The following is a 13930-nucleotide window of genomic DNA, read 5'->3' on the forward strand; positions in this document are numbered from 1 at the left end:
GTCAGAACATGGGGTGCCACCATCATCCCACTTCTGACACCAATGTGGCGAGCTCAGACAACGAGGAGACGGAAGTGTCGTTTGGTCTTGCTTCCCGTGAGCTAGCCAGGGAGCACAGCCGTTTATTGACATCTGCAGAAGAACACTGCCGCTAAGTAACTGCTCAGCGCGGCAAACGCACAGCAACAACAACAACAACAACACACAGGGCGCCCTCTGACCCCGGAAGGACACACCGTCGCAGCGAGAGGGCGTCACCCGTCACTATGGCAGCATAAACAAAACATAACTGTACAAACAGAACCCCGAACAGCCCTGACCCGCTACAATATGCTGCTGAGAATATAGCCCAGAAGAAACGGATAGTATAGCTTTTATTTTGGAAAGAGCCATTTCTCTGTAATAAACTCTCTTTTCCAAAGATGAGTGATTCCTCAATCAGATACAGGGCTTGCAAAATCGCTAGCCCGACGTCCCGGGGCTAGCGATTTTTCCAGTCGGGCTACCAAAATCTATCTCTGCCCTGCCCGTCGGGCTATTGTAGGAAGGAAAAATATATGTCAATGCTTTTGCATTCTTTCAGAAATGTAGCTGGGTAATTATGTCATTGGCATCGGTGAGCCACTGTCAATATGTGACATATTAAAATCGCGTTTGAATTTGCGCTTGTTTTTTTGCTTTCACTTTGCAATCGCACAAACTGTGTATAGAGAGCGACAGCACTGATTGATGAGTGATGATAATTTGCGCACCAATTCCTCTGACATCATCTTATCAATCGTTAGCTTACTATGCAAACATGACAAGTGAAATCTCCCGCAGCAAGCTTAAACATGTGAGAGGTTGATCACGCAGAGAATTGCTGACCGTTATGTGTGTAAAAGCAGCAGGATATATATTTCAGTTCTGCTGAGCCAAATAAGACAGGTCAGGGTGAAGAAGTGACAGCCAAAGAAAAGCTTACCACAAAACGGAAAAGTTATGACAAATCAGACTATAAGGCAAAAAGAAAGTGCAGCTTTATGGTTTCTTGGACAAAAGAATTTCTGTGGCTGCAATATGACGAGCTATATAACCGGGGCTGCACATAAGTGGTCCGCAGGTGCGCATTCGCTGTCAAAAAAAAAAAAACAAAACAAAAAAAAAAAAACGCGCACAAGATATGAAGTTGCAACGCGTGCTTGCATACATAAGATTTTCTGGAGGAGGACAGACATTTGTTTAAAACTCTTAAAGATGTCGAAGAAGCTCCTTTAAGCAATTACTTTAGTGTTCCTCTACCTCCAAAGAAATGTCAGAAGGAGTCCGAACCACAAAAGAAGCGCGTATTCTCGGAAAAGTGGTTGCAGGAGGTGAGCTGGTTTCAAACAAATGATGAAAGCACAGAGATGTGGTGCGGAATGTGCCGTGAAAATCCCACTCTAGCGGACAAAAACAGTGCTTTTTATATGGACGCAAACGTGCGTTGCAACTTCTTATCTGGTGCGCGTCTTTTATTTTGACAGCGAATGCGCACATGCGGACCACTTATGTGCACCCGTGTAAATAACATAATGTTCTGCCGGGTGTGTTGTTGGTTTTCTCTCGATTTCTGAGTCGACAAGCGCCTTTGTTACTGGGACCAGTCATTTTAAGAAAGGCCCCCATTAGAAATGCAAGAAATGCATTATTGCTCAGTCTGCAATATCTTTCCCAGAACAAACACCAATTGCAAATAACATACTAAAAATAAACCTGAAAAATCTGTTTAGAACAGCGTACTATGTTGCAAAGAGTGAACTACCACTGGAAAAATTTAGCAGTCTTTGCAAACTTCAAAAAGCAAATGGCCTCGATCTTGGTTCCACATGCCTCTTACCCGTGACTTCAGTGGAAATTTCAAATTCAGGATCTGACACAGACTGATTCATGTCCTACACAGTTCTTACAAGTTCATAGAAATTTCTGTTCAATTAGAACCAAGTATTTGAGTTGATGATTGTAATTTTTATACAATGTTGTAATTTGTTTTTCAACAATTTTTTGATTAATGTTTTGTTTCCTTTACAATATTATACTTTAATGTATAATATTGTAAAGGAAACAAAACAGGAAACAAAACATCAATCAAAAAATTGCTCTCTTTTTTATTCGGGCCACTTACATTTATTTTGGGCTACCAAAAACCGAAGAGTCCCTGCCCGAAGGGCTACCAGGGACTTTGAAATTTTGAGAGCCCTGAGATATATTTATTTTTTAAATTACTTTTGTTTCAGCGACATTAAATTTAAAAACTGTACTTTTGAGTTAAAATATATATTTATAATTTTAATAAATGACAAATTAAAAAGGCATGAACATTTTTTGTATCGAAAAAATATCGAACCGTGACACCAAAGTATCGAACCGAACCGAACCGTGAATTTTGTGTATCGTTGCACCCCTAATAAATTCATTTGTTTTCTTGTAACTCGTACTTGTTATTTCAAAGTTTGTGTTAAGCGCAGGAGCTTCATTGATGATTCTGTTATTTTCAAGTTTTCTTCTTTTTTAAATTTTTCTAATTCTTCTGATAATAATGTTGAGCTCCTTGCTGCCACCATTAATGAACACTACCTTGCCATTCTCAGTCAGGTCACTCCTTACAAAACTGGTAATAACTCTGAACTTGTGGCCTTGGACATTCCTTTTAAAAAGCAGAGTAGCTGTGGAAGTCCATGGGTTGGGTGGTCCATGGTAAATATTTCAGAGAATTTCTTCACTTTTATAATAAGGCAATAAAAAAGCTAGATCCTCTTATTTTAATAATAAACTGTAATAGAATAATCCAAGGGTATTATTTGAAACCGTCAACAGCACCTTTGCATGTTCTGTTACTTTCTGATTGTGATTGTTTTTTCAGTCATTTTGTAAATAAGATGATGGTCCTGAACTTCAAAAGCTCCTCGGGTTCCTCCGCCTGTAACAATGGTGCTCGGTGTCCTGAATCATTTACTTCTTGACTAGATGACTTGACTGCAGTAAAAGGCAAGATGAAACCCTCATCATGCTCATGGTGACCATACAGTTAGTTCCTCCTTCTGTCCTGTCTGGGACTCTCACAAGCATTGGTCCATCATTGCTTCATTAATAGCTCATTGAGGTAATCCTACTTTAAACATGCTGTTGTAACTTCTTTACAGAATAAGTCCAATTTTGATGCCAGCTCTATTGGTAATTTTGAATGATTAAAATGATTTTAGAAAGCCAGTTCAAATCTTTACTATGCAAATGACAGATTTTTGACCCTTTTCAGTCTGGCTTTCAAAAGCAGCACACCACTGGACCCCTATCTTTATCCATAAAGGTCTTTCAGTGGATTCTGCTGCAGGGGTTTGTTCTGTAATCATTTTACTTCATCTGAGAGTAACCTTTGATACCATTGACCATAACATTTTACTTAATAGGTTCTAGGTTTTGGGTTATATTTCTGGTGCTGTGTTGGTTTTCCTCCTTCTTATCAGACAGGATTTTCTCTATTAGGATGAGCAGGTTCATGTGTGGGGTTCCACAGGGTTCAGTCCAGGTCCACAGGGTTCATATTATATTATTTCCTTTCTTTGGCATCGTCCAATCTTTTACTGACATTTCTTATCATGTCTATGCAGATGACAGTCAGCTGTATGTGCCTTTTAGGTCTCATCATTTAGACAGGGTGTCCACCCTACACAACTATTGAACCTGGATTTGCCATTTAAGAGAACAAACTGGAAACACTGGAGAAGTCTGATTTTGTAATCTTTAGACCATCACTGACATAGTTAACAACTAAAACTCTTGTTTTAGTTTAGTAGATAAGGCAACAGTTAAAAAACTGCAGTCAGTTGTTTTTGTTTGTTCACATTCAGGTTCAACTGTTTAATTATTTGTTTGACTAAGCAGCTATGAGTGTAGCGTGATTTCTTCAGACAATTTCTCTGCTTCTGTCCCTGTAGGGATTTTCTTTTATGAATGTCAATGTCTGGAGTTTAACAGAAACCATGTGATAAACAGTTCTGAGGGAAAATGCAGAGCTGATGAAATGGTCATCATTCATAGCACGCCTCCAACAGGAAGGTCATGACCAAACAACCAGCAGCTCCAACTAAGATGTGAAAGAGTGAAATAACACAATGCAAACTCTGCCCAGATTTTAGGCAAATGAGGAACAACCTGCTGCACAAACACGCAGGACAACTAACAGCAGGAGCACAGAGGCATTTAGCACCAAGAGTGGATGATTTAAGGGAGAAACACTTCCATCTGGTCTCATAAATCCTATTTTATGTCTCATCATGCAGATGGTGGGGCAAGATTTTGTCATAAATGTGGCTCCATCCTGCCAGGTGTCAACAGTTCTGGCCAGTGGCTGTGGGGCAATGATGTGGCCGTTTTCTCTTTTATAGACCATTTGTATGAAGTGAGCACTTTTTAAACACAGCTGTTATTGAAGTACAGTTTGCTTGACTTGACCTAAAGTTCATTCAATGTTTTTCACAGCGCTCAGTCCATTTAACACCTGAGGTAGAAGGATGAGGTAGTGCCTGAAGCATGAATAGACCACCAGAAGAAGTTGTGTGTGACACTATCAAATCACTGACATATACAGTACTTACAGGGAGTGCAGAATTATTAGGCAAATGAGTATTTTGTCCACATCATCCTCTTCATGCATGTTGTCTTACTCCAAGCTGTATAGGCTCGAAAGCCTACTACCAATTAAGCATATTAGGTGATGTGCATCTCTGTAATGAGAAGGGGTGTGGTCTAATGACATCAACACCCTATATCAGGTGTGCATAATTATTAGGCAACGTCCTTTCCTTTGGCAAAATGGGTCAAAAGAAGGACTTGACGGGCTCAGAAAAGTCAAAAATAGTGAGATATCTTGCAGAGGGATGCAGCAGTCACAAAATTGCAAAGCTTCTGAAGCGTGATCATCGATCAATCAAGCGTTTCATTCAAAATAGTCAACAGGGTCGCAAGAAGCGTGTGGAAAAACCAAGGCGCAAAATAACTGCCCATGAACTGAGAAAAGTCAAGCGTGCAGCTGCCAAGATGCCACTTGCCACCAGTTTGGCCATATTTCAGAGCTGCAACATCACTGGAGTGCCCAAAAGCACAAGGTGTGCAATACTCAGAGACATGGCCAAGGTAAGAAAGGCTGAAAGACGACCACCACTGAACAAGACACACAAGCTGAAACGTCAAGACTGGGCCAAGAAATATCTCAAGACTGATTTTTCTAAGGTTTTATGGACTGATGAAATGAGAGTGAGTCTTGATGGGCCAGATGGATGGGCCCGTGGCTGGATTGGTAAAGGGCAGAGAGCTCCAGTCCGACTCAGACGCCAGCAAGGTGGAGGTGGAGTACTGGTTTGGGCTGGTATCATCAAAGATGAGCTTGTGGGGCCTTTTCGGGTTGAGGATGGAGTCAAGCTCAACTCCCAGTCCTACTGCCAGTTTCTAGAAGACACCTTCTTCAAGCAGTGGTACAGGAAGAAGTCTGCATCCTTCAAGCAAAACATGATTTTCATGCAGGACAATGCTCCATCACACGCGTCCAAGTACTCCACAGCGTGGCTGGCAAGAAAGGGTATAAAAGAAGAAAAACTAATGACATGGCCACCTTGTTCACCTGATCTGAACCCCATTGAGAACCTGTGGTCCATCATCAAATGTGAGATTTACAAGGAGGGAAAACAGTACACCTCTCTGAACAGTGTCTGGGAGGCTGTGGTTGCTGCTGCACGTAATGTTGATGGTGAACAGATCAAAACACTGACAGAATCCATGGATGGCAGGCTTTTGAGTGTCCTTGCAAAGAAAGGTGGCTATATTGGTCGCTAATTTGTTTTTGTTTTGTTTTTGAATGTCAGAAATGTATATTTGTGAATGTGGAGATGTTATATTGGTTTCACTGGTAAAAATAAATAATTGACATGGGTATATATTTGGTTTTTGTTAAGTTGCCTAATAATTATGCACAGTAATAGTCACCTGCACACACAGATATCCCCCTAAAATAGCTAAAACTAAAAACAAACTAAAAACTACTTCCAAAAACATTCAGCTTTGATATTAATGAGTTTTTTAGGTTCATTGAGAACATGGTTGTTGTTCAATAATAACATTATTCCTCAAAAATACAACTTGCCTAATAATTCTGCACTGCCTGTACAGTGCTTTGATGAACACATGTATCTCAAAGGATGTGTGCAACATTAGGGCAAAAAAAAAAGAAGACCCTCTCAATCAGCAGCCATGTGCAAGTGCTTGAGTGCCATTCAGTGGTGTAGTAGCAGCAGAAAGCAAATAAGTTCAGTACATTTATTTAAGTGCAGAACTTAAGTAAAATTTCCATGTACTTGTATTTTACTAAAGTGTTTCAATATTCTGCTGTTATACCTCACTATATTTTACATGCAAATATTATAGCTTTAATTTCACTTTAATCTGCGCCTTATGTTCCTATCCAGAAAATAACTTAAATATATTCAAATGATATGCTTAAAAACCAAAACATCATTAAAAGGCTGATTGGCCCACTCTTTATTTAGACTGACCCTGGCTTGAACGGTTATAAAAAGTTTACTGAACAATCAATCTGTAACGTGACTTTTTTACATTGTTGTCTTGCACATTTGTGAAAAGAAAAGGAAAAAAAGTGAATACTTCTACTACTGACATTTCCCTCTGGAAACTGTGACTGTCTCTAAATCAAACTGTGTCTGGAGACTCAGATCAATACAGTTGTAGAATGAGCTAATTAAAACCTGTAGTCAGGTTATCCTGAGCAAAAGGAAAGTATTCCTAACACAGTTAAGTATACAACATTTAAAAAGAGACTTGATAAAACCTGTCCATATGCCATTTGAATGGCCTCCAGGTGGGTTACATTTCCTGTGCATAGTGCACAACTGCATGTGGGCAACTTTACCTTTTGGAGACGGAGTATTTTTCTGGCTCATGAATGCAGGGCTTCCCAGCCACCGTGATGCTTTTAATGTCTCCCTGATCGATGCCGAGGTTGGAACCGCTGATGGTGATGGAGATGCCTCCCAGCACGGGGCCGAAAAGAGGGCTGATCTGGATGTGGAGATGCAATAGGAGGGTGTTTATAGGAAGAAGGGATTGGAAATGGATTTAACCAGATTATTTGTGCAATAAGAACATACAAGAGATTTACACAGTCTGTTTAACCACTATTGAGCTGACTTAAGTATTTAACATTCAAGGCCAAGTGGAGAATTACATCAATACTGTATGAGTCACATCTGTATGCATGTCTGCATGTATTTGAACATGACCCATATTGTATTTGTAGGTCAGAAAATTTGACTAAAATATAAAAGCAGATGTTCTGGTAAATACAAAACAAAAACAAACATTTTTGTGACGAGATAAATTGAACATTTTATAGTAAAATATGAAATTTGAATATTTTTCCTGTAATTTTTTAATTTAAAAAATGTGAATTCAACTTCAAATAAAATACACTAATGCGAGACACACACAGTGTGCAGCATTCCTGCAAGGCTGTACTTAAAGAGATAATGGTGCTTCACACTGCACTGTAACATTAACATGCTCACAATGACAAAGCTAGCATGCTAATGTATAACAGGTATGATGTTTACTGCACTGTGTCCCTTATCATATGTTTAACCTGAACATGGGCACAAGTGTCTATGAATAATAAAACCATAAAGGTCAACACTGCAGACTCTCAAAGTCTTCAGAAAATCTCACTGGAATCCTTTGTATAGTTGTTAAGTTGAATCTCAACAACATACAAAGTCATGGTGATTTATCTGCAGTATCTCTGTCTGTCAGGCTGCAGCCGGTTAGGTGATAGCCTCTGTCAGAATGATATAAACACAATTACTGATGGATTTTTATCAATGACAAAGAGGCACGAACAATTAGGTGAACAAACAAAGAATTGATCCGATCGACATGTGCTAAGGAACAGCGCCGCACACTCTCAAGGAGAAACACACTCCCAACTCCTCTGTGGAAGAAAAATACACGGCCAGTGAAGACCTCAGTCCAATCACCACAGTCAATGTGTTTTTACATCCAATCACAAGATTTTAAAGAAGGTACAGTTTCCATTTCAAAGGTAAACATGAAGTCATGACAGCACTGTGACGACTCACATTGGTGATCTCAGGGTCAGGACACTCTGTGTTGCTGGGGAGAGGATCGCAGAGCTTCTCATACACACACGCCAGCTTCTTGCTGCACCACACACACTTGTACTTTGGGTCGGCGTTCTTACAAAGACTACAGTCGTTCCTCTCAACGGCACAGTTGTACAGTGTGACTGTAGAGATAATAGTGAGGAAACAAAAACAATATTATGTTATTGTACATTCAAAGAGCATATTCTTGCATCTTCAATGAAAAATTGATGGACAATCTAATTTCAAGTGACTCCTGCAGTAACATACATTTATCTGAATCCTTCATGTACAAAGCTGTTAGATTGTGCAGTAATGTTTTGTAATTTTCAAGTGCAGATTAAAGGTAGCTTCCTTAAATCCAGCTGAAGCCCCACAGTGGGACTTGCCGTGTACACACAGGGCATTAAAATGAAATCTCCTCATTAATATGTGAAGACACACCGTTCACCGTGCTGTCCATCTTCTCGCCAGACTCCTTGTCCTTCACGTAGAACAGAACATTGGTCTCCGGTGACTTATCATAGAAAAACTAAGAAATTGGAAGAAAATGAATTATTAATGCAGAATCCTGTGATTAATGGCACTTAAGCTCTTCTCTGCAAACAGTGTGGGCTGCTGCTCCCCCACGCCAAGGGAAAATAAGAAAGAAAAAAGAATATATACCCAGTCTGGCAGATTTTCAGCTACAGAAATCAATGTTGGAAAAGAACATAGCTGGAGGCTAAGCACTGTTTGAGCTTCCCAATCACAAAGTTCACAATGTGGAGATGGTGTTTAACTCTCCAGCGAGGGGAGCATGTCCATTAGAGGGAGCTAGAGAATATCAAAGGGAATGTGAAAAAAGGCTAAAGGTTGACTTCTTTTATAAATGTGGAACATAAATACAGCTGTTCACAAACAGAAAGTCTTCACACAGTTTTTTTGCTGCAGAATATATACATTCACTCTTTCAGTGTATTTCTAGGTTGTACTTTGAATACTAGGACCACAAACCAGTCACAGTGCAAAGACCTGTGTTGAGTGTGTTGCATCAAGACAAATGTCAAACGAGGGGTCATGCTCACATTGAAGCCACTGAATGTGTAGAATGGTCCCCCCTCAAACGAGACATCTTCTTCCTTTGTCATCAGCTCACTGCCAATGGTGAAATGATGACCCTGCAGAACCACACAAACAAACTCAAAAATGCTGATGTGTATTCATGCTGATCATACTTTTACAGTACTGTTCTCTGATGCTCTTCTTTGTATAGAGCATGGAAACAATTGCAGTTTCTCTGATCCTACTCAAGTGTGTAAAATCAAATCAGCAACACTGAACATATACACACAACAACCAAAAGGGAAACAGCCCAGAAAGCTGTGTGATTACAAAACCTTCACGCAGGGCTTACAAGTTTTGATTTTCACAGCTGTGAAAGATCAGCTGTCAAAACCTTGATTGATGAAACATGAATGGATCCCCGGGAACCTGCACCAATAAAGTCCATCAGAACTCACACATTCAAAGAAAATGATCAAGATGTATGTTGTGACAACTAAGTGAACTGTTACAGCTTATATTGCTGTCTGATAGTAAAAGAATTGGGATTTGTAATGTTATTCATGTGGAAAGATACTCTGCATAATCATGACAAAAACAAAAATACTGACGGTCCCCAGTGCCACCCCTTAACTTCCTTGATTTGCCTATGGTAAGTTTAAACATCCAAGGAGACGTCCGTCTTGAGTTATTGTATTCACAAGATTTTTTGAGTAATTCTGTTCACAAAGTTGGGTGTCCTCACACCTGTTCGCTACGGTTGAATGGTAAAAAGTAAGTTTTAAGCCCTCTTCCAACAGAAAACTCCAGCCTTAACCCTCTCAAGGCAGGCGTTGCCGATTTGCAACAGTTAAAAACTAACAACCTGATTACCCCACATACATATTTTATGGTTTTTTTTTTTACTCAGAAGTACCACTGCAGGACTTGGTTGTGCATTAGCAACAAAAAGTTTAATTTGAGCCTGAGAGGGTTAAAGGGGAACTATTATCATTACTTCAAATTCCAAAATCGAACTTTACCAGAGTAGCTTTGCATGATTCACAGACAAAATAATCCTTATTTATCTTATATTGGACTTTGGTGTGGCCCCCAAAGTTCATTCACTGTCTAAAGGAGCCATTTTTGCTTCCTTTCAATCTCTTTAAGTTAACTTTTTTTTTTTATTTGCAACATTTAAACAGTTGGTAAGAGTGCGGTATCATCACTTACAGATCACTAACAGATGCAAGAGTAGAAAAAACTGAAACAAGTTTGGCTCATTCTCCTTTCTTTTAGCCTAAAAATGAACCTGTTGTGTTTTTCCTTTTTTCTGTCAAAGGGATATCCACAAACAGAAAGAGAGTGTTTCTTTCCCTGGAACTCAGATGCATGTTGGGGGTGGAGTGGGGCCAGTTTACCTGGTAATGTTTCAGATTTATGCCTTCAAAGCTGATTCGAGTCTTGTAGCCCACAGGGATGAGCACAGGATCTGGATTCTCGAACCGAGGACAGTTTGCGCTCTGAAACAGAATGAAAACAAATTAGATACTTTAATAATTTACATTTTAAACATGCTAACCACTTAACGGACACCCTCATCTGTGGCGACAGATAACTATATCGCTGAAACATCCGCTGACTTGGAATCTGATATCCTCCACCCTGCAACGTTTGTCATGCAAGATGGTGGCAGCTGATAGTGGGATTTGTGTATTTATTAATTTTTCAGGAGGAGTTTGGACCACTCAGGCGGTGAATCACATGTAAAGTTTAGATGTGTCCTTTAAAACTTGTGGTATAGTCGTTCTCCACATCTATCACACACATACATGACAGAAAAGAGTCCTTGACCTGTCACTGAACTCACAGCTCTAGAAAGAACTAACCTGACGGTGCTTGATGATGTGGGAACCAACCACGCTGTTGTCCGCATCGCTGCAGGTGTGGTCCTGCGTGTTCCACTGACATCCCCACTGACTGCTTACACATGACATGCACCTGAAAACACAGAAATATGGACCAACTTGGATAAGGAAATACTTTCACATGCACAATCAGGGTAGAGCATGCACACACAAAAGCACACACAAACAACATCTAAAACATGCAAACTCATAAGAGAGCGTCCGGCACAAAAATCTATGTTGCTGACAATGAAATGGATCTCTGCAACTTCACATAAGCAAAGCTCGTTCATCACACGTTCCTCTGTGTGAAAGAAATGCAGAAAAAAATGAGGGGAAAAAAAACAGCCAGGATCGACTTTCTTTTTTTGATTAATGAAAAAGAAACTGAGGCAATTTCCTCGGCTTGGTAATAGAAGCAGGAGTGAAAATGCAAGAGGTGCATTCAAAACCACCATGCATCACAATTTACAAACAGAGCCTTGATCTCTCATCTGCTCATGCACGGTGATACATTTACATCAAGGTTGTCAGATGATGCTGTGTTCCATGTCACTGTGTATTTTCACTGAGTGACAGAGCAGAACTGAAAGATTAACAGCCTGACTCACGGTGTGTTTTCAGATTTCCTCACTGTGGCAGCACAGTTGTAGAACATGAATTCCCGCGTGGCCAACTCCACAGTCTCATTCACAAAGATCCTGATAGCCACGGCCACAAAGTCTGAAGATACAGTAAAACAGTGGTTAAAATGTGATACACTAGCTGTTTATGTGAATACAAGTTTTATATAAAAGATGTGAAGTATGCTTGTACATTTAAAGACAAAAAACAGAGCGATTAAATATTTTGATAAATCTCCTCAGAATCAGTTCAGTGATTATTTAACTGCCTGAACTGCATATTAGTGTATAAAAGCCAAAACTTGAGCTGTATTTAAAAAAAGTTCCATGTTTTGTTTTATAAAGGACTTTTTTTATGGGACTCACTTTGTTTTGGGCAAGATGTTTGCTGACTACTGATACAAAAAACTATAAACTGAAATAATAAAGCTTAAATTAGATTAGTGTGTTGATTTCGTGCAATTTTCTGGTGCAAATTTGTTGGACACTGTAAGTTCTTCAACAAAATGATGGAGAATTTGCCAGCTGACATTAACTTAACCTCATGTTTTTTTCAGCCCATTTCCCACCTTGGCCAGTTAGTAATGCAGCGTTAACCATCATGGAGAAGCACAGACATTAGACCTTAAAGACGACAGAAACATGGCAGGGTAATTAAAGAGACCATACCTTGGCCCTCAGGTGTTTTCGGTATAAGCCCAGGCTGGGGCAGATCACAGGAGACCTCACCAGAGTCTGACATGATGCCGTTACTCTGGAAAGACTCAATCTTGCATTGCAGACGGTCAGAGTGTCCAATGGTAGGAAGGGAGGGAATATTGATGTTCACCTGGACAGACAAAAACATACTGACTGGAAACTGTGGCTTCTTAGCCCGTAACATCTCACTGAATTTGTATCTCTGTGTAACCAAAGTTATAATAAAGAAACTGTTTCTCTTTTTAAAGAAAGAAACTGAGAAAGAGAAAGGAGTGACATGCTGCTGATGGGAATTCATGTGTGAGTCAGACGGGCAGGAACACAGAAGAAGTAAAAAATGGGGGAATAGGAAGAGGCTCTCCATCTTCAGACAATCAGCCATGCAGGTTATAATAAGACAGTTTGGATTTTTCTGGGTGGATCAATACAGAGCTGGAAGACCTAGAGCTTGAGGTCTTTGATTCCCAGTTTATTACTCAGTCTCTGCATGTAAGTGGAGTTAGGTACTGCAGAGAAAAGAGGGACAATAAAAGAGAACAAAGGAAGTCAGAGACAGTTTGAGTGAGGAACAAACAGAGCTGTACCTTGCCGGTCTTTCTGCAGGAAAGGTTTGAAGGAGAGAAGGATACAATCTTGACACACTGCTGCTTGGGGCTCCACAACCAGCCATTCTTCTCCTCTGCCCGTCGGCACTCAGACCTCCTGGTACACCTTCAGACGAAGGATGAGAAAATCCCATCAGCCTGAGCTGCACATGCCATGAATGCTTTCACAAAAAGTCAGTTTGTAAATAACAACTCAATGCCTACGTGACTTCCAGCAGGGTCTGTGCACAAAATAAAGATTTATGTATCAAAAAGAAAAACATGCAAGGTCCTCAATGGTAACTACATTAGTAGGGTCATGTCATATATATATATATATATATATATATATATATATAACCTTTAAGCAAAGTACTAAAAAAATACTCCTTTGTTCAAGCTTCCCAGCTGTGATCATCTAAGGTATTTGGTTAATAGGACATAATTTTAATGAAGCTATTCATATTATGTAATGATGCAAGAAATGAAACTGTTAAAGACAAAAAATGACTTTGCAATCAGACAAAATACACAGGAGCGATAAAAACATGTGACTTCTTTTTGATAAAATCAATCTAGCACTAAATGCAGCAAAGACTAAAATACATACTCTGAAGGAAATACAAACTAACATAGAGATGAACTGATATTGTGCACATAAACAGAAGTACAGGATATAATGCAACATCAAATTTGCACTGTAAATCACGCGGACTGAATTTTTTTCATAAATGAGAAGCAAACGAACTAAGCACTGCTTCAAATCATTTGGAGCAATTGAAGGAAAAGAAAAATTGCAGAATTATCCTATTCAAATGCTCAAATCATCGAATCGTTTGCCTGAGAAATGACTGAATTGATTAATTCTTTATGAAAAGTTGTTGATTCATATTCTGTCAATTGACTTATCA

The 13930-nt window shown here is 39.6% G+C and overlaps 1 protein-coding gene across 3 annotated transcripts in view; it reads right to left on the reverse strand.

The window, feature by feature from the left end:
• The window catches only part of plxnb2b (plexin b2b), a 135667-nt gene that overhangs the window by 35914 nt on the left and 85823 nt on the right, over window positions 1-13930 (reverse strand). For all 3 annotated transcript variants that reach the window (XM_004563793.6, XM_012922592.5, XM_004563795.6), the window contains 9 exons: window positions 13020-13146; window positions 12406-12565; window positions 11725-11836; window positions 11096-11207; window positions 10628-10729; window positions 9251-9343; window positions 8628-8715; window positions 8160-8326; window positions 6938-7086 (listed from right to left, as the gene is read on the reverse strand). In XM_004563793.6, the coding sequence (XP_004563850.3) occupies window positions 6938-7086; window positions 8160-8326; window positions 8628-8715; window positions 9251-9343; window positions 10628-10729; window positions 11096-11207; window positions 11725-11836; window positions 12406-12565; window positions 13020-13146 (1110 nt within the window). The remainder of the gene's footprint in view (window positions 1-6937; window positions 7087-8159; window positions 8327-8627; window positions 8716-9250; window positions 9344-10627; window positions 10730-11095; window positions 11208-11724; window positions 11837-12405; window positions 12566-13019; window positions 13147-13930) is intronic.

Source organism: Maylandia zebra, linkage group LG7 (assembly GCF_041146795.1).
Source record: "Maylandia zebra isolate NMK-2024a linkage group LG7, Mzebra_GT3a, whole genome shotgun sequence".
Taxonomy (NCBI): Eukaryota; Metazoa; Chordata; class Actinopteri; order Cichliformes; family Cichlidae; genus Maylandia; species Maylandia zebra.